Source organism: Lolium rigidum, chromosome 6 (genome assembly GCF_022539505.1).
Source record: "Lolium rigidum isolate FL_2022 chromosome 6, APGP_CSIRO_Lrig_0.1, whole genome shotgun sequence".
Classification (NCBI taxonomy): domain Eukaryota; kingdom Viridiplantae; phylum Streptophyta; class Magnoliopsida; order Poales; family Poaceae; genus Lolium; species Lolium rigidum.
In genome coordinates, this window is record NC_061513.1 from 280,164,445 (window position 1) to 280,185,894 (window position 21,450).

Genomic DNA, 21,450 nt, shown 5'->3' on the forward strand with positions numbered 1-21,450 from the left:
GCCATTGGTTGCATCGTGGAAATTATCAAGCATGCACGTCTACATGTATTGCAGCATTCCCAAATTCCAGGCTTGCCCCACATGAAAATGGCTCTTCTCGTGTAATCATTACTTTTCCTTGAATGGAAATTATCATTGGATAGTGGTATATCTAGAGTTTTTTTTGTTACCAATACTATATGTTTATTGTTATGATAGTATTGGAATATTTGGCTGTGACTACTAACCATCTTGTGCTTAAATTTCAGATTGCTATTGTACCTATATTAAGTATGGTTCTTGTTCATAGTTTTAGTCACGCTCAAATTGATCGCTACCTATTTCCTCTTGTCTATGTATTTACTGAATTGATATCGAAGTGATCGACTTCGGACTCGATTTTTTACTACATTTATACCGGTGCGTTCCAACGCTAAGAAAGAAGGCGCCCCGGGTGCATGTCATGCCCGGCGGCAACCTGCCTGCCGTCAGGTTTCTTCTTGACCACGGTGCTCATCTCCGTTAGGAAAGTGAAGAGGGTGCCAATGTTTTTCATTTCCGCTGCTATGAAAGGTACCATGCATTTAGCGGATGTTCTTGGTTTTCTTCCATTAATTGCATGAATTATGAGGTTTATTGGCGCGTGTGTCCTTGATTATGTGTTCTCTGATGCGGCAGTACTGATCTGGTATTTGTCTTGATAGGAAGATTGCTCCTTTATGTGTCGTGCAACATGTTGAACATGTTAATCTTGCATAGTTGAGTGGTTAGTATATATGCATGCCTCCTCGGTTTTACGTTTAAATAATTTATCTCTATATGTGCACTGGCCTAGTGTACATATTTCGTGTGAATTCTGTAATATGGGTGTAATATGTACATGCACGTGATTTGCTCCTTGTAAATTTTCTATCATTAATCTGCTGGAACTTAGTGTTCTTTGTGTGTCTCTTGCTTCTACATTTCTGTAGTATTTCTCTTGCATCTTATAATATTATAACATATGTTTATAAAACTATTCTGTTGCACTTCGTTTCTTAGCTTTCCAAAATATCATTTTGCATAAGTTTGTCTCCTCTTCTATGTTTACTCCATGAGTTTCATAAAAGTCTTAGCTTTCCAAACAATCATTTTGCATAAATTTGTCTCCTTTTCTAAGTTTACTCCATGAGTTCCATAAAAATCTGGGTGCTCTTCTATACTAGGAAAAACATTAGCATCTATATTCTTAGAGGTACAACATTGCGAAAAAAAAGCCAAAAGAAATTGCTGGCTAAGAGCAGAAACATGTTTAATTTATGCATGGTTTTGAAGGCGTCGCCTAAGCGTCGCTTAGGCGTCCAACCGGTCAAGGAGAGCAGGGCGTCGGGCTCGCCTTTGGTTTCTGACGAAGTCGTCCAGATTCCCTCGCCTAGGCGTCGAAGTCGTCGCCTACCTCGCTTCTGGACGCCCTGCTCGCGTTGGGACGCCATCAACAGGTGATCGGGAAAGAGAGCTGGTGGCGGGAAAAGTGAAATTAGGGCCAAATTGGAGGGAAATTTGGGGGGGGGGGGTGAGAGGGTAAAGAGAGGAGAGAAGGAGGGGAACACACCGTGACCTAAATCGAGTGGATTGAGAGAGAGAGGAGCTCTCTCTTCTCCGGTGGCTAGCTCCTCCGCCAGATCTCCTCCTTCTCCGGCCAAGCTTCCGGGCATCTCCTTCCGGGCGTCCTAGGAGTGTGCAGCATTGCCGGGCGCCGCGGTGGCTGCCTCTCCGCCCGGCCTCCTCCTCCTCCTTGCCCCATCTCAGATGGCCTCCTCGATGGCAGCAGCAGCTGCAGGGATAGAGAGGTCGAGGTTGTGATGCGCGTCCTTGCTCGTCCAGCCCCGTCTCGTTGGGCCAGTTGGGCCGGGGATAATTCTTTTTTGCCCTTTGAGTATACTGGGCCGGAGCCCTTTCCTTCGCTTCGCTTCGACTGAAGGCGTCGCCTCGCCTTGCGCCTTGAGCGCCTATGCGTCCAGGCGCACCCCCACCAGAAGGCGTTAAGATGTCACCTTTTAAACCATGAATTTATGTATTTCATACTATATTAGTATTGTTCTCCTTTCAATTACCCGGGATCGATCTGAAGTATTAGTCTTTTTTCTGCACCTCCATGTTATTGTACATTTCAAGCACTTTTCTTTCGCCTGCACCATTTAATGGCTGGCATGACACACTTACTATTAACTTCTGAAATCAGTATGTCACATGATTATTGCATTCTTGATAGATTGGGTTGTGCGGTGTAAACCATGTTTTCTATAGTATTTGTTAAGTTCTACAACTTTCTTCCTGTAGAAAGTTTATTTATGTTATTATATAACTTAAGTTATTCCATTGCTTTTCATATACCTCATTTCTTATAAATAGCCCTTTTTTCTTTTCTTATCTAACCAATCTTTGATGGAATATATGCATCAAGTTACGTAAGTTAAGCAGTTCCATTATTTTTCTAGAAAAGACTCGAGCTTTGGCGTCCATGGAGGTTGCGGCATGGCACGATGACCGGCTAGACTGCGAAAGCCGATGTGGCCAGCCAACAAACCCATGCTGAAACTAGACTGTCTTGCGCGTGGAGTCACCGAGACCCACCTGCAACCCCAACTGAGGTTCATTGATGGTAACGAACCCTAACCCGTTCTCTCTGTTTGTTGATAAATATTAAAAAATTGTTTCCCTGGGATGATGGATACTCTAGCTCGTCTATCCATCCCTTTGCAAATTCCTTAGTAGCATACCAGATGATTAATTTTCCCAATGGTTTTGAGAAAAATCCTGCCCTGTTAATTATGCTTCAAGAAGTATACAATGGATCCTACTACCACTAGAAGCAGATTGTGATTTGATCAGAAACTACTTTTTATTCTAAAAACGAGTGTTTGGTATCTCTGAAACTTGGATCTATATGTCTTCTTCGTGAAAACCGGTGCCTATTTACTGTAGGTGTACTTTGATCTTGGTAACCAGATGATGGCTCGTGCTTCAATTGAAGCCTTGCATCTTATTAACCATCAACTTGTTTAACTACTATTTACACATGCTTTGGTTTGGCTGCAGGTTTATGTTGACGGGGATGCTTCCATGTCCACAAAGCCTGAAAGAATTCAATGGTATGCAGAGATAACTAGGAATACCTTCAGTGTTATCCATTTACTCTTTGGTTATGTTCTATGTCACCCCTCTTACTATGCTAATTTTTATGTTGATTTATGATCTTATTGATGTATGCTTTTGTAATCATTATTCTTGAAGGGGTGACAGCGAGGATGTGGTAGACCAATGAGGAAGGCGTCCCTGCTTGGCAATGACCATGGTACTCTCGTCTTGCCACCCCAGAAGCTGATTTCCATCTCAGCTAGCTACATTTTAATTTTGGTTTGTGTGCGTCGTGTGTATTTACTCTCTGAATGGATATATTTTTCTGTGGAACAATATGATTGACTGTTTGAGCCAAAAAAAAAAACTATCCAGATCAAGCTATGTATGTAGAAATTTTGCATAGGTTTGTTTGTAGCTTCAGATGTTGATAGGTACTACATGTTCTTCCTGAATTTTATATAACTATATCTGGACAACCTTTAGTTAGTGCTATGGGAAATTGCAAATAAACAGAGTATATGTGTATGTCTTTGTTGCATCCATGTAAATCAAATTTGATACTAATAAATTCTACAAGAAGCTAAATATATGCAAAATTATACATCCCTTTGGCATGTGATCTACCACACTTGTTTCTCATTGCAAAAATGCATAGAAAGTCTAATCAATTCTTACTGGAACCAAGCAATGCAACCATGAAACGAATGAAGTGTTGTTGATGTTTTGTACAGAAAAGAGTGGAGGGGAATGAGTTCCCATGCTATGGCTTTGTCATGCCAGATGAAAATGTGATTTTCTTCTTTGCACTTGTTTTACTCGTTTCAGTTGGTACCATTATGGTGTGATTAGCACAATTTTGGTAGTGTTATTTTTTAATATGAGATTTCTCTTGTATCTTGGTTTATTGTTCAATAGTCTATGTAGGGCATACATGTTGTTGCCTGCATAAACATTGGATTAACCCAATTATGTTTGCCCATCCGTCATTGTACTTTTTTAAATCTAGTTGATGGCCAAATTATACATCTCTTTGGCACGTGATCTACCACACTTGTTTCTCATTGCAAAAATGCATAGAAACTCTAATCAATTCTTGCTGCAACCAAGCAGTGCAACTATGAAAATGAAATGAATGAAGTGTTGTTGAAGTTTTGTATAGAAAAGAGTGAAGGAGAAAGTTCCCATACTATGTCTTTGTCATGCCATATGAAAATGTGATTTGCTTCTTTGCACTTGTTTTACTCGTTTCAGTTGGTACCATTGTGGTATGCTTATCACAATTTTGGTAGTGTTACTTTGTAGTATGCGATTTCTCTTTATCTCAATATATTGTTCAATAGTCTATGTAGGGCATACATGCTGTTAAAGTCTACATGGTTGTTGCGTGCATAAACATTGGATTAACCCAATTATGTTTACCCATCTATCATTGTATTTTTTAAATCTGTAATATGGACAGAAATAATTATTGTTTGATCATATATGTGAGATATTTATATATCTGCATGCTTTGTTTTATAATGTGATCCTCTTCCAGTGTTGCGATATTCTTCATGTATATTGCCAATTGCCTGCTGATGCCCTTTTTCACCTTGCCAATGGTCTGATGCACCCCTTTTTACCTTCTTACCCACTTGTGTATTGTAGGGATGAAAGTGGGGTGGAAAGTTTCCGACTTTTCCGTGGAAAAATGGAAATGGAATAAAAATATGAAACGAAAACGGAATTTTGCAAAACGGAAATGAAAATGGATTTTTTTTGCAGAAACAGAAACAAAAACGGAACAGTTTTTTTCCAGCGGATCAGACGCGGAAACGGAATTTCTCGGCTAATATGAAATTTCCATTTTAGGCTTGATATGCATCGCCCAATCCCACATATCCATCACATGACCTTGCTAATCCGAACTTCAAAAGCGGCTCTTCCCAAAATTGGTGACCATATGTTATACCTTCATGCATTCGAGGAGGCTTCCAAGGTTTGAGCTTCCCTTATTCCCTAGTAAATGAAGGACCACGCTAGAATTAGGGAACAACTTTTCTGACTTGTTTGAATGCTTAAGATTTTTTTTTGCATGATTGAAGGTTTTTTTTGTTCCGAGCAATATCTGCATCACTCCGTGTTCGCACCGTATTTGGTCCGTATCTGTTTCTGACAATATATGGTTCCGTTTTCGTTTCCGGGGTATCTGTATCCGTTTTTGCTTCCGCAAAAAAATGTGAAAACAAATATGGCACCACTCGGTTCCGTCCGTTTTCATCCCTAGTGTATTGTGCTTCTTTCTGATACTTTGACAAAAAAAACTACATCTTTGCGGAATTTACTCTTTTGAGTTATTAGAAAGATGCAAGTAGGCACTCCTTGAGTTCATGTGATGCCGTTATTCATTATGTGAATGCAGAAGCTTGAACAAGTACATCATGTGCTTTTTTTGTTTTGAAGTAGAAGTGCTCAATTATGCTGTCAGTTTTACTTTTGCAGCTCACAATAGCAAAATCTTGATAAATGCAGGTGAATGAAGGTAAAATAACAGAGTATGAATTGAGCAACCGCCTCATGGGCATAGTTAGGCACCTGGTGCAGCATAGGACACTAAAGGTGAGTAGAGGTAGTGGTTAAGATATATGCATACTGATATTGATTTGGTACTCTTTTAAAGTATGTGTTCATGCATGGCATTATAGTTCTTTAAGGTGGTTGCTTTTGTGCCTTAGATTCCGAAACATGAGATTTTTATTTTTGTTAGATTGTAATGCACATGGAAGATAATTACATGATGTTGTGAACATGTTTAAGTTGTTCCATTGCTTTTCATATACATCCTTTCTTATAAATATCCATGTTTTCTTTTTCTTTTCTAATCAATATTTGATGCCATATTGGCCACGTATAATTAACATAAGTTAAGCAGTTTCATTGCTTTTCTATAAAAGGCTCTAGCTTTGGGGTCCATGGTGGTTGCGTCATGGCACAATTACTGGTTGGACTATGTGAAGGCAGCGTGAACCACACCGCCAAGGCAACAAGGTGCTACTACAAGACGTTGGCGAGCCCCATTCCAATCGTGTGTCGTTTATGAGGCTTTGGCAAGCCAGCGCTATGCTTTGGCTCCTTCGTTGACGTCTCCTCGGATGTGCTCGCTAGGAACACCACAAAGCTGGTTAGACACCTTTCATTCCTTTGCAACAGTGGAGGGTGCTGGCCGAGTATAAAGAAAATCCAGCTTTCCTTGCATATACGGTTTTACCTACAAGTGTCATATATAGCTTTGCACATTCGTTAGTAGGAATTCAGGAGCATATTCCTCTTGGTCATGTAAATTTTTTATTGAATTTATTTCATCACCATTATATATGTATGTTGTTCTGATCATTTTTGGGCATGGAAAACCACATGTTGGATGATGATGATGAAGTGGCTTCTTATATGCATATTGTGGCCTCTAATGATTTATCAGCTGACAATTCATTAATTAGCTGCTGCCTCAACTCTTAAGGCAGAAAATTTCGCACGGTACAACCAAATCCATCCTATGATACTAGCTATCATATGCATGTGAGATTATGTGCTTGCATAAGATCATATAAGGATGTTGGGTTTTTCATATGTCATCAAATTATGTGTATCGTAACAAAATGGAAATTTTGAAATGAATTCATGTGAGCACATCATATGTGAAATAATTTTCCTTGATGTGTGTATGTGCTATTTCAGAGGAGTGCGTTATGCCAAGGACTACAACCTAGTGATGCACCCACAGATTTACATGCCGAACCTCGACGTGATCAAGCTCATGCAGGTCGAAGGAATACGTCAATGAGACCTTCTCGTGGCAGCACTTCTACTGGTACCTCACCAATGAAGGCATCTTCCTCAACCTCCCATATGAGATAGTGCCTAACATGCTCAAGCCACACTATGTGATAAGGGCGATAAGGACTTATATTGCTTTTTGTGGACTGGGTTTTCTTACTAGTGGCAAAGTAGGTATGTTAGATTTGGATTCATCATCGTATGCTGACAATGCAACAATGATTATGCAAGTCAAATTGCGGCTATGAATATTTCTCATGCTTAGCTATCTTGATCAGGTTGAGCTCGAAGGCCTTGTCGAAAATATCGGAGCTAAAATGGTAGCCAGGTTGCTGTTAAAACTATGATTTGGTTGTTAATGGGACGAAAAGTTTTGTCAACCTTTCTCAAGGGACGCCAGGGTGTTAAGGTACACAATATAAATCCTTGCGTGGTCTTTGTTACTTACATCATGAACGTTCTATTTAGTTCTAGAAATAATTAATTGGTTTGTATACTTTCCCAGATTGTCGCTGCTGGTGCTAATCAAGTATAGATCGATCACCCGTTGTATTGAGAAAAAAGCCAAAGCATTAGAGATGTTGAGCTCTGAAAGATGTCCAAGTAGGTAAGATATAAACTAGAAGGCACTATATATTTATCTTGAATACAAAACTATATTTTCCATGTTTTTGTACAATCACAAGTATTCAGCCAATCTTGTAGTAGAATCATATATGCATCTTTGATTGATCTAGATCACTCTATGGTTGGCTTCTACTACTTCCTTATGAAATTAGTGCCTTCTAGATTGTAAATTAGTTGAATGCACCAAACAATAAAGACTTGTTTCCCCATTTCAAACCTTAATCCATTTTGTATACTACTGCCTCACATGCTACTGGAGACAAATGGTTTTATAAGCACCAGTGAATTGTGAGGAAATTTGCTGAACTTCATGCAGATAGATGCTTTTCTTTTCATCTCACCAATTTTGACTAGTGTTTAAGATTAAACCTCAGATATATGGTTAGATTTGGCAGAGAGCCATGAGGAAAAGAAGAGCCAACAAGGTTGTAGATACCCAGTTTTTATGAGCGGCAGCTGGTTCTAAATCATAAATAAGAAATTATGTTCAACTTGCACTTAAATTACATTTTGTTTGACATTACGGTTCTAATTGTTAACTACCTATTATGTTTGCAGTATATTTGAAGATACCGTTGGTGTGTATCATTTTGTAAACTGGCGGTGCTGATGATGTGCTGGATGCGGCCTTCTGCGCCTCTGCACGTGATGGTAGGCTCGGCTGGACCCTGAACTAGCCAATTGTAGTGGTGGTGATGTTGGACTTGGCTACAACTCTCCGGTGAGCTCCTTGGTTCCTTCCTATGTTCTCCCACGCACAATAGCAATTATGTATTATCTGCTTGTGAAATATTTGGCAGACAGTATATGTGCTAGCTAGTCAGTAGAGAATCCAATATATAGCTAACCTGGTAGTTTGTAGGGAGAATATATATTGTGCATTTTAAGCCCTTCTACTCTTTGTTGTGTTTTAGTTACAAAACATTGTAAAAGGTTTCATGTCATTGTTGAACTAGTACTACTTGCAGGCAGATGCATTGCTGGAGTAGATGTCGTTTGCACTCCCCATACATTACTCATCTGCTAGGTGGTCCAGAGTTTTCTTTAGTACTAGCTGGATTTATCTTTATTTGATCTCGTGTGGGTATCTAGTTTTTCTAGAGAAGGCCATCACACTAAGGAACGACATGAGTAGAAGGCATGATCTTGTGGTGGATGAGCATGTACTAGTTAGCCTTCTAGTACTAGTGTCTTTTAAGTGTCCATCGAGCTTTAGGCATCTTGCTTAACTAACTAACCACTCTCTTCTTGAGAATAATTGCATCCTAATCTCCTTATTCTTTGTTTTTGTTGTTGCAATGGATAGATAGCCATATACTGCTAACTTCTTGGATGTTGGGTCTATCATACCACCATGTTAGAACTCTTGGATGTTGCAATCGTGTAAGTAGCAGACAATATTATTTGCCATGTTTAACTTTTACATGTATGCATGCCCAGGTTATCTTCGGTTCCTACGTGCAGGGTATATTCGAGTTACTTTTATACTTACACGATAGTAACATGCCAAATAATATTGTCTGCTACTTTTATCTGGCCACCAGTTTTTGGACGTCGACAAAATATGTCATTGTTGCTATATGAATTGAAGAGGTAAACATGGATGGATGTGGATGCGATCAATCTAATTTTCTCCTTTGGTGGTTGCGATAATTTGTCATGTTTGCTGTGAAGCTTGGTTTGGGTTAAGCAATTTGAAGTAGTGCCCACATACCTTCGACAAACAACGCATGGCAGTAGTAGTAACTGAACAATATTTAAAAGATATGTTTGTTGATGCATACCACGTGGTACATATGGAGCTTTCTTATATCTTCGGTGCATTTTAATGATTGTTCATCTCTGCAATTGTATTGGGGTTTCTCTCTCGACAACTTCTATAAGGAATATTGTTCTTGTTTTAGGTGCTAGGTTGTAACATTTTTGACTGTCAGCCTTCATCTTTCGTTGATGCATTTGCTATTTTCAAGCTGTGCAAGTTGGCACTGCAGCTGGAAGTGGTGGGATGAGATCTAGTTCCTTGAGTATGTACTTGGATGATAAATACACGACCTATTGAATATCAAATTAGGTGTGCTCTTTTAGCTTTGTGATTTCATATTCTGGATTTCTTCTTTTGTGTTCCTTGTTCTTAAAATGTTAATGTTTACAGGTTGTTTCTGAGATGCAGGAGATGATACTCAGAACCTGGTTGGCAGATGGTAGATATGGTGCTTCCAAAGTATTTGAATGTTACTTGATTGATGGTCCAATTTCTATTTGAATGCTTTTTGATACTAGTGATGGGGATAAGTGGAGTTGGAGGCCTCTAGGAGGGCGGGATCCATCGCTGCCAGGTCCAGACGATGGCCGGCCATATTTTTTCATGTTTTTTGCACTAATGATGCAATCTCTTTGGTACTAGGTGAGGTTTGATGAAAGACTGAAGAAAGTCTCGCTATTATATTGGCTTCACCTAGGACCTCTCTCCCCAAGCAATAGTGTGTGTGTGTTATGATTAGCCGTTCTCTCTATACGGTTGTAAGTAGCTGTTCTCGTGGTGATTTACAAAGCTATCCATCAGGCTTAAATTTGAGTTGGAGTCAGTTGTGTATCTATGTTGTGAACTAAATGAGTCAAAGAAAAACGAATGAAGTTCGAAATATTTGACATTTTTTGGTTGGAGGGTCTCTTTTAATTTTTGTCCAGTTTGCTATGGCAAGGTGTATATTGTGAGGATTCAGGACTCTTGGTTTGAAAAGTTGAGGATTTGTCCGGCTAAGTATTGGATGTAGCTGGGACGGACTATCTCATAGTTTATATTCAAGTTGAAGTAATCTGATGGGTGGACACCATTTTGTAAGAGCGACCAATATAAATATTCCAATGTGTGTTGTTAATGTTAAGAAAAGGAGCTGAGCTACCCTGATTGATCTACACTAGTGCTTGAAGTCACGGTGTCGCAAGGCTCGTATACTAGTCGTACACATGTACGACGTGCACCAATATGATCTTCGTGCTCTGGACGTTTTCGCTCAGGTCATCACTACACCAGTCCAGGAGATCTTGGGTGCTAAAGCCCCAATTTCATTCATACCATCGTACTATTAGTTGAGCTCGTATACAATTTTTCTTTCCTTTCATAAAGAAAACATCCCAATGTTGCAAAAGTCTATATGCGAAAAAGATGCTTTTAAAAATGATGAAAAAGTGAGGGAGTGATTCACGAGCCGAATTCATATCCTACAAATCCGGAATTTATACTTTGCTAGAGTTGGATGCTCGGGGAAAATATCTTTGGCTCATAGGTGTAGATGCACCCGTTGTCAAAAAAAAGTTATTTCAAGATGTCTAAAAAATTTAAAAATAAATTCTAGGTGTACATCTTGATATTCTATGTTCACACACTATGTTTCGCAAAGAAATGACATTTTTTATGGGCAATGTAAATTTTTTTTTTCGGTGATTCAAAATAGCCTTGTACGTGATATGTTTTTATATTTTTTCGTAGGTCACACAAAATATCTTTTTTCCACAAACTTTTGTGAATGAACATAGAATATCCAGATGTACATCCAGGATTTTTCTCCATAATTTTTTTACATTTTAGACTAAAATTAAAATGCAGTTTTCTTAATAGGTGCATTTAGACCTATGAGCCAAAACATCAGAATGCTCCGATTTACTAGCTTAATTGAGGAAAATCATTCTAACTGCCCCACCACGTCTTACCAAGATTAGCGAGGGAACACTACCCTATCATATTCTGTTCTGATGGAAATGCTCCACTATTTATGCAGGGCAGACTAAAATACGGACGGGGATGAATCCTGGATCCTAGCTACGGGAGATTATTAGGCGGAAAAAAAATAGCGTGACTAGTGGAAACAGTTAATAGGGTCACCCATGGGACATAACGCACAGAAAGCAATCAGTAATGTTACATGCCTTATTTAGGTGGTGATTTTGTTTGACCAGCCATGTCAGCAATCCGCACATTCCTCCATTTCTGCCATCCATCTCCAGATCTCCTCCTTCCCCCTCAGAACTGAAAACGCACCTACGAAAAAGTAGCGGCAACCCAGCGGAAACGAAAAATTGCCGCTATGTTTGAATGAAAATCTCAACTTTGCCGTGCCTTCTCACTCTATAAATACCAAGAGAGTACCGCCCTGTCCTTTCTTTGTCGACATGGTCGCCGACAAGTACATCGGCGAGAGCAGGGCTCTCCGAGATGGTCGCCCGAATCCGCGTGTCGTGCGTGTAGCGAGCCGCGGTCCTCATCGTCAAGTACATCGGCGGGGGTAGCGGCGCATCCACCAGGTATCGGCAGTTCTTTTCATTGGATTTGTTTCCTGTCGCCTGGTTCCGTGAGAAGTCTTCAACCATGCACGAATTATATATTAACCGGCAGCTAGTTAGGCGAGCAGTTTGGTGGTCGTCGAATCGATATATCGATCTCACGCCACAAGCCAGCCAGCTTTTCTTCAACAGACACTCAGAATCAAATGTTTTTCTGATGAGTGGTGCACACTAATCCCTAACTTTGTTTTCAGAGGCGTTGTAGCCATCAAAGTCAATGATAAGTACCTTTGTCTTCTGCAAGAGATGGTTGAGCGTCAACCTGCTATGCACGCTGAGAGACAACATTGGCTAGCCCGTTACTCTGTAAGTCCTAGCTGCGAATGGTTCACAAGAAATGAGTTTCAAATTTTGGATAATCAAGATTTGTATTCTATTATTAGTGACAACCGACATATATGAATATGCAAAAAACTATAAATTTATATCTCTGGCATTTTTAACACACCAAAAATGACACTCTCACATTTGCGAGGGCCACCGTGCTATTTTTGTATGCTAAATGTAAGACCAACACCCCATGTAATTTTGTGCAATAAATAAGAAGTTTCTTTGTAGGACAAATAATGTGAATAATTTTGTGTGCTTGCATAGTCGAGTGTATTCATGGAAATATATGTGGTAGAATATGTTGATGGAGGGTATTTGAGCTGATTTCTTGGTTTACAGTCCGTCAACCTGCTAAGTAGCCAAAGTATCATTTACAAAGTCTGTAAGTTATGACAAAATTTCTTAAATCTAGTAAATAATGTCACGGACTTCTTTATATGGTATATAGTACCGTTTACTGAAGTGTAACATATTTTTTTTTCTCTTGGAGGTTAGTCTGAAGTAGAAATATGGAATTCAGAAGCTTTAGTTTAATGTTAATTAGTCTGAAGTAGGTCCATATCCTTCACATGGCTTGATCCATGTCCCGCGTCTAGCTGTCCACAATCAATGGCAACAGCTATTGATCCGATCACACCTAATTCCCTGTTCACATTATCATTTGGTGTCAAGTCCACTTCGATCTTGTGCAGCGCATGTTATAGTGGTGCTAGAGGCACACGCCCTACTGATGTCTGAATTTTCCTGTCCCCAGCAACGTCCACGAGGTAGCCAGTGAGGTGAGGTGAGGTGAGGTGAGATGGCGGGTGGTAGCGGCGGGGCATTGGCGGTGGACGCCGAGGTGGTCATCGTCGGCGCTGGGATCGCGGGGCTCGCTACCGCGGTGGCGCTGCGCCGGGTCGGCGTGGGCGGCGTTCTGGTGCTGGAGCGGCACTCCGAGCTGCGCGCCACGGGTGCCGCGCTCACCGTCTACCCCAACGGCTGGATCGCGCTCCGAGCGCTCGGCGTCGCGCACAAGCTCACCTCCCGCTACGAAGGCTGCGGAATGTGCGTGAAATTTGTCCATTCACAAATCACAAACATATGTTCTCGATTTGGCAGCTGTGATCGCTCGAATTAGCTATCTTTCTGAATGCAGATTCCGGGTTACCAATCTTGAGAACGGAGAAACTAAAGTGTTTCAGTTCGCTGGACGCGAAAGCAGGTTGGTGGTTGGGTGTAATTTCGTTTGTTCAATTCTCTATCTGTTGAATAAATGGCAAAGTCCCACAGCTACCTTTTCTGTTCAACTGTTCATCCCTAACTTTATCTGATAAATTTGGTTAAACCGATGAAAAAAAGCGATGAAATCAAGGTGAGGCCGGCGGATCGAAAGGCGCTGCTGGAAGCGCTCGCGGAGGAGCTCCCGCCGGGCACCATTCGCTTTTCGTCGAAGCTCGTATCCATCAACACTGAGACAGCCGAGACTTCGCCGGAGACTGCCGTTCTGCGGCTGGACGACGGCACAGTGATCCGAGCCAAGGTAAGGCAACTTGCAGTTGCAAGTGTTTTTTTTTTCGAAATGGGGAATGAAACCCCGGCTTCTGCTTCATGATGATGCACACGGCCTTTTATTAAAAGTATAAGAGTACACAGTTAAAACAACTCAGGCATCGCCTAGAATTGATACAAGAATCAACCAGCGAAATAAAACAAAAAAAGAAGGACTACACATCATTGTATCCGTCTATTGTGCCGCCAGCCAGCCAGGCACAAGATATCATGTGCAGTTGCAAGTGTGGCAGTGCACATAAGCACATGGATAGCGTGATCTGTAACTTTATTCCATCAGGTGCTGATCGGGTGCGACGCGGTGCACTCGGTGGTGGCGCGGTGGCTAGGACTGTCGGAGCCGGTCACCTCCGGCCGGTCCGCCGTCCGAGGGCTCGCCGTGTACCCGGACGGCCATGGCTTGAAGAAAGAGGTCCGGCAGTTCCTCTCGAAGGGCCTGAGGGCCGCCATGGTGCCCATCAACGACACGGAAGTATACTGGTTCCTCGTCAACAACACTGTCGCCGCAGAGAAAGAAGCCCGCACATACCCCGTGAACATCCTGCGGGAGGTCACCGACAACTTGGGCAGGCACATGCCGCCAGAGTACCTCGACGTGGTGCGCCACTCCAGCCACAACAGCCTCTCGTGGGTGCCGCTGCTCTACCGGTCGCCTTGGGCCATCCTAACGGGACTGGCGGCTCGGGGGCCGGTCACGGTGGCCGGCGACGCGTTCCACCCCATGACGCCGGACTTGGCGCAGGGTGGGGGCTCCGCGCTGGAGGACGCGGTGGTGCTCGCCCGAGCTATGTCGCGGGCGGCCACGCCAGCAGAGGGGGTGGCAGCTTATGTGTCGGAGCGACGTGGCCGGGCCGCCTTGCTGGTCGCCGGTGCCTACCTGTCGGGTTGGGTCCAGCAAGGCGGGACCGACGTGCAGGGTCTGCGAGGTTGTATGGTCAAGCTGTTCCGTGACTGGATCTTTTACAGGTACATCTTTCGAAGGCTCGCCGGTATGATGTGGTACGATTGCGGCGACTTGTTGCCGCCGACGTCTAACGAGAAGGGCAAGAATCACTCAGAGTGATGTTTTCCATCATGTCTCATTAAATTGTCTTAAATTTGTTAAAATTTAAAGGTATCTAGACATTATTTAGTTTATTATGTTTGGATACTTCTTAAGACAAATATAAGACAAGTTTCATAAGATAGAGGGCATACTATGTAATTTTACTTATATTCAAAGCCACTATGATAATATTTTGGAGCAACAATCTAAGTGGATGGTTTTTTTTGAAAGCCATTTGGCAGATTTTATTGATCAGCAAACATAGTTACATCGTTTCACGAGCTTAGCTATAATACATCGACCAAAATACAATTAAACCAGAATGAAAAGCATTCCTAGCAAGCTCATGTGCCACTGATAGCTTCCATGTTACAATACTCAATACTAACTTGATCAAACTCACTTCATAAAATGCAACAATCATCATAAATAGCAGCTGAATCGATCGATCCATCGATTGGTGATTGTGTTCCCGTACGTGCTGATCTGGGCGGGCAAGCGTGGGCTGCACATGGGCCTTTAACCTTATTCAGAGAACTAAAAGACCAGAAATTTCAACTTTGTTTTGAGCATCAGAAATTTCAACTACTAATAGTAGAACTACTACTAACTGGGCCGGGGCCCCGGCTCGGCCCAGTGCGATCGCACTGTTTGCCCGGCCTATGGGCCGGCCCTGGACGACTACAGTCTTGGACTTTGTCAGAGCGGCAACGAGGTAATCCGACGCCACCACCTTGGTGAATTCAGGCTCCGGCGGAGCTATTCGATAGCTAGCCTTGTTTTCTGGGAAGCAGAAGCCTAGCTCGGGAAGAGGGGTTATCGTCGATGCCGTAGAGCAAGGGTCCATCAGGCAGCACGTGTCGCCTCGTAGGACGAGAAAGAGCATGCCGCATGTTGAGAGACGTTGGGAGACGTCGTCCGGGACGGCCACGCGGTAGAGGGCGCCGTCAGGGAGGCCGGGGAAGCTACCGTCGGGGAGCGCGACCCACGGGAGCGGCGGAGGCAGTGGCTGCAGTCGCATGTTGGAGCGCCACGGGCGGCAGACCGCGGGGATGCGAATGCGGTCGGCATGGCATAGTATGCGTAGGAGCACAAGGACGAACAACTCTGACGGGAGGTCCTGCCATGAGGAGCCGGGGAAGATCTAGACAACGACATCGGATGGTGTCCGTGTCGCGTTGAATGGCTACGCGTGATGCGTGTAGAGATCTACTAGGGTTTATATCGGGCTCCCCTAGCTAGTGGTCAACCGCTGGGGCGGTCGTTTTAAGACCAGAAATTTCTATTTTTAGTAAAGTCCAGAGTTTCTATTTATGGCAAAATTTCCTCTTTTGGCAAAAACAAATCTGACCAAATTTGCTATATAAGGAAGTTTCTGCATGCATGCGCTGGCTAACAGATTCGCTGATGTCAGCGGAATCTTTTCTAAATTTGAAAATTCAAAACATTTTAACTTTCAAATGACAATTTCAAATTAAGATTCCCTTTCACCAATAAATCTGTCTCGATGAGATCTTCAAAACTAGCACCCATGTTATGTTTCGACAAACTTTTTTTTGGCTAAAAGTTATTAACCCTCCCTATTTGCATAATCAACCCTGATTAACCTTAAATGTATAAAATTATCAACCCCAAATTTAATTTTATTTTAAACATTTGAATGGATTTTTTTAGCTCACATGTTATTAGCCGATATTTCGTTTTCTAAAAATTGTTTGACGAAATTTGCTATTTATGGAAAATTTCGCATGCATTTGCTACGAGACGAAAAAATGATATTAACGAGAATTTTTCCTAATTCTAAAATTTAAAATGTTTTATCTCCCAAATGACAACTCGAATTTAAGATACGATTTCACTAATGAGCTTGTCTCGACGAGATCTTCAAAACTAGCACCCATGTTAATATGTTTCGATAACTTTTTTTTTTAGGCTAAAAGTTATTAATCTAAAATGCGAAATTTATCAATCGTAAATTTAAAAACTTATCAACCCAAGAAGTTAATTTCATGTAAAATATTTTTAGAATTTTCTTTTAGTTTACAAGCTATCAACCCGATGCCTCGTTATTTATCAACGGTAAAATATAAATAACTACCAACCCTCAAAAGCTAATTTCATTTAAAATATTTTAGCGAATATTTTTTAATTTACAAGCTATCAACCCGGTGTCCCGTCATTTATCAACCGTAAATTTAAAAACTTACCAACCCAAAAAGCTAATTTTATTTTGAATATTTTAGCGAATATTTTTTAGTTTACAAGCTATCAACCCGGTGTCCCATTATTTATCAACGGTAAATATAAATACCTAGCAACCTTATAAAAGCTAATTTTATTTAGAATATTTTAGGAACTATTTTTTTAGTTTACAAACTACTATCAATCTAATGCCCCGTTATTTATCAATGGTAAATATAAATAACTACCAACCCTAAAAAGCTAATTTCGATTAAAATATTTTAGCGACTCTTTTTAGTTTAGAAGCAATCAACCTGCTCCCCTGTTATTTATCAACGGTAAATATAAATACTTAGCAACCTTAAAAAGTTAATTTTGTTTAGAATATATTAGAAACTCTTTTCTAGTTTACAAGCTATCAACTCGGTGCCTCATTATTTATCAACGGTAATTATAAATAACTATCAATCCTAAAAAGTTAATTCCACTTAGATTATTTTAGGAACCATTTTTTTAGTTTACAAGCTATCAACCCGGCGCCCCGTTATTTATTAAGTGTAAATATAAGAAGAGAGTGCATTTGCTACCCACGGGGGTAGCTACGCACGTCCTCGCACCCGTTAGATTCTCGCTAAGATTAGAACCCAGGCAGCCTCCCGTTTGACCGGCCTAAGCGCGGTGCACAGTAACTCTTGTCGGAGTGGGCCTAAACGCGTGGAGAGAGTTCCAAATTATTGGCGGCAGCTGTTTGCCATTCCCACGAGCAGCCAATTCCCGCGTCCAGCCAGCGTCGCGCGCCTTCAGCAGTGTTTTCGCGCACGACGTGAACAGTTCTTTCACGCGCTGAACAGTAGAAACACAAATGATTGATCATCAGAGCAAGCAGGAGCCATATATAAAAAAATCGGATGAATGCTGAGACGACCAGAACTCCATTCGCCTACACTGAGAATAAATTGGCCGGGTATATTGCATCCAACTTTATATGTCATCCTTGCACTGTGTCTGTTTAGATGCCGAAAATACATGCAGATTTTTTCATTTTGAAATTGATAGTTGCAATTGACGATGAGTTCTCGGCTGTACGATCGATTCTTAGGTGTACATACTGTCATTGTTGATGAGTTCTCGAATGTAATTTATTCCTTCAGATGAGTTAAAATAAGCTAGGACAAAGCTGTTCGACACAACCTTGCGACCAACAACCGGTGCTACCACCAGCTCTACTTAAGTTTGCTAGAGCATGAGCTAGTGTAGATACGGTATAATAATGAAAAGTTCTTTTTTACTTTCCTAAGTGATAGTTGCCTACTTTCGATCCTTAAATGTACATACGGACATACAATTAAAAGAATTGTAGTTTTGTGGGACAACTACGCCACGTTTGGTTCGCTGTAGAGACCTTCAAAGCAGATTTAGCAACCGATTTTGCCTAGTTACAGTAGCTTTAGACACAGCACAGTGTTTTTTGTTAGCTACAGTGTTAATCCCATATGTGTACAGTGCAAAACATTGGTGAACAGCGCTGGCCAATTATTGTGAGCTGCAGCGTGAAACAAACCAGAATATCTCTCCGGCACTGTTGATCTTCGTCCAGCTCCAGCCTTCAAACCGTGGTCTTCAAGCAGCCGCGCACAGACATATCACTGCTCTCTGTAAACAGTCGTCTTGAAGCTGTTGTGCACAGCTGACGGCACACTATCAAGCTCCTGGACAAACTTCTCTAGCATGATGCTTTGCCGCTGTCCACACAAAATATATCCAAAATGTTTCGTTGATCCACGCTGCAAAGAAGATGAAGTGGAAGCCATTGTTGCAGGCTCCCGTACGCATAACCTGAAAGATCCAATGAGCAAGACAACCGCAACATTCATCGAGCATTCCTACGGACGTAACCGAAGCAGCTTGCTTCGGTACAAAAGGCATTCTAAAAAGGGAGAAGAAACTTGGTTGTGTAGCATCGGATTGCAAATGCATTGTCATGATAGAAGAAGCTAGCGCAGTGGATGGAAAAGGAGGTTGCAATGCCATTTCAATATTTGAATAGGATATTATATATACCAGGTGCCTAGTCCTCAGCGGGCCCCCTTATTTGAATTCAAATCGGTGCTAATCATCATCTAGGAAATAATAGGGTATACAGTAAACGGTGGGAGCTCTTAATCATCTTTGACCAAGTGTACACGTGTCAGCTCGTGGAGGGGTGTGCAGCTACCCCCGTGGGTAGCGAGGTTCATCCGATATAAGAAACTACAAACCATAAAAAGTATTTCATTTAGAATATTTTAGCGAATCTTTTTTTGTTTACAAGCTATCAACCCGGTGCCTCGTTATTTATCAATGGTAAAAATAAATAACTATCAGCCCGGTGTCCAGTTATTATCAACGGAAAATATAAATAACTATCAACCCTAAAAATTATTTCATTAGAATATTTTTGACTTTTTTAGTTTCCAAGCTATCAACCCGGTGCCCCATTGTTTATCAATAGTAAATATAAATAACTACCAACCCTAAAAGTATTTCATTTAGAATATTTTAGCGACTCGTTTTTAGTTTACAAGCTATCAACCTAGTAATCCTTTATTTATCAATGGTAAATATAAAATAACTATCAACCTTAAAAAGTTAATTTCATTTAGAATATTTTAGCGACTTTTTTTTGTTTACAAGTTATCAACCTGGTGCCCCGTTATTTATGAACGGTAAATTTAAATACCTAGCAACCCTAAAAAGTAACTAATTTAGAATATTTTAGCAACTTTTGTTAGCATATAATTTAAAAAACAGTACTTAATTTGAGTAGCAAGTGGTAGTTCATTTGAGTTGCAAATGAATCTTCCACCCGTTATTTCCCCCCTAAAAAACCACTAGCCCGAAAAAAAGAATTAAAAAAATTATTGCAAAAAAACATGAATTACCGTAAGAAATAACGACAAAAATGAAATTGCAAAAAAAAAGAATTGTCAAAAAGGAATTGCAAAAAAAAAGAGAATTGAGAGCGTGCCTCGTGCTAAAAAAAAGAGCAAAATGCTATGCACATGTATGCATGCAACAACGTGCTGAAAAGTTGGCTCGTTAAATACAAACTCATGCATGTAGTGTGAACGCTCTTGACTAGATGCAACTTGCAAGTAGAAACACTAGCTGTTAGTGTGAACACACAGCTACATATGAATGCAATTAACACTACGCGACAAATAAAGGGGGACCGTTGCATAATAGACAGCTGCATGTGCATGCATTTAAACACAAAACGACAAACTGTAAAAGGAAATTAATTCGTCGCTGCCACGCCAAACTAACCGCGTGAGCGGTTGAGTTCCAGGGTGGGAATTCGGTTTATATCTCTGATTTTGTGCCATCTCTATTTTAGAATAAATCGACCCTCTCGTCCCCAAATATCGTATCGAACCGAACAATATTATTTTTACCCCTATATGGACCAGATTATTTAGTTCGACTACCATCCTTCAATAAAAAGGCAGTAAATCATGGCTTGTTTGTTACTATCTTCAAACTAAAACCATGGTGAACTTCATATCATCAGAAAACTTTACAATTTACTTATATAATATATAGAAAATTATTGATTTAAAAGTACGCACCGCATTAGTATTTTGACATGATAATGGTTAATCGATAGCTATTATAAGATAAAATCTTTTCATGATTTTCTTTTGGCAAGCTAGGCATCGGCTGGCAGTAGGAATAGAGTGCGGATTTTTCTCACGTCCTCACGTACCCCGACACTATCTCTGCACACATTTTTTGGAGATTCGTGCAAAGTCAACAGAGTCAAAGCCCATGATACATTTGCATTTAATCCCCCAATATAGTCAAGAATCAATCCTCCATCCAAACTGAGAGTATCACCTCAAACCCCACGTCCACGAGACGCACAGGCCTAAGAGCATCTCCAACAGGCGCGGCAAAAGATGTGCGCGCTAAAAAAACCGTCAGTTTGGCGCGCGCGAGCGCCCGCGGGAACCCTTAGCGGACGCGCGAAAAAGAGACGCGCGCTAAAAGGTTTACCGCGCCGGCGCTTTTACGCCATCCCGCGCGGGAAACTTGCCGCTTTTGCTGACGCGCGCTACCACGCGGGCGCGGATGCCAACCGCCCGGAAGTTTCATTCTCCCCCGCGTGTCGATCCGCATCTGCCTCTCTCTCTCTCTCTCTCTCTCTCTCTCTCTCTCTCTCCCTCTCTCTCCACTCTACCTCCCACGCCGCGCCCGTGCCGCCGCTCCGTCTCCGACAAGATGCCTCCCTGCCGCCGCTTCCGGCTACCGCGATGTTCGCGCGCGGCCGAGCGGCCGCTTCGACGCGGAGATTCACTCCGGCGAGGAGCGCATCCGCCTCGGCACCTTAGACACGGCGCACGAGGCGGCGCGCGCCTACGACGCTGTCGCCTGGTGCCTCGGCCGCTCCCGCCGCCATATGAACTTCCACGATGTGTGGACGC

The 21,450-nt window shown here is 41.7% G+C and overlaps 1 protein-coding gene and 1 long non-coding RNA gene across 8 annotated transcripts; both read left to right on the forward strand.

Annotated features, from left to right (window-relative positions):
* Positions 1–6: 6 nt before the first annotated feature.
* Positions 7–10,183, forward strand: LOC124661687. 7 transcript variants are annotated; one of them, XR_006990265.1, is made up of 12 exons: positions 7–552; positions 2,457–2,620; positions 3,058–3,110; positions 3,253–5,077; positions 5,611–5,697; positions 6,011–6,259; positions 6,814–7,086; positions 7,191–7,321; positions 7,418–7,519; positions 8,098–8,260; positions 9,444–9,610; positions 9,692–10,183. It is a non-coding gene; the product is annotated as an uncharacterized LOC124661687 (long non-coding RNA). The 7 variants fall into 7 exon arrangements; XR_006990263.1 differs by having other exon boundaries at positions 6,033–6,259; XR_006990266.1 differs by having other exon boundaries at positions 6,033–6,259; positions 9,510–9,610.
* Positions 10,184–13,009: 2,826 nt separating this feature from the next.
* Positions 13,010–14,850, forward strand: LOC124664223 (monooxygenase 2-like). The gene is made up of 4 exons (XM_047201796.1): positions 13,010–13,257; positions 13,349–13,414; positions 13,552–13,732; positions 14,042–14,850. The coding sequence occupies exons 1-4, from the start codon at positions 13,010–13,012 to the stop codon at positions 14,822–14,824; spliced, it is 1,278 nt and encodes a 425-aa protein (XP_047057752.1). The 3' UTR covers positions 14,825–14,850.
* The last annotated feature ends 6,600 nt before the right edge of the window (positions 14,851–21,450 follow it).

Excerpts from the sequence above, each read along its gene's own strand:
- LOC124664223 (XM_047201796.1), top strand. The coding sequence starts at position 13,010 with ATGGCGGGTGGTAGCGGCGGGGCATTGGCGGTGGACGCCGAGGTGGTC. Across the intron at positions 13,415-13,551 it reads TTCGCTGGACGCGAAAGCAG|CGATGAAATCAAGGTGAGGC; the intron begins GTTGGTGGTTGG and ends GATGAAAAAAAG. Across the intron at positions 13,733-14,041 it reads GCACAGTGATCCGAGCCAAG|GTGCTGATCGGGTGCGACGC; the intron begins GTAAGGCAACTT and ends TTATTCCATCAG.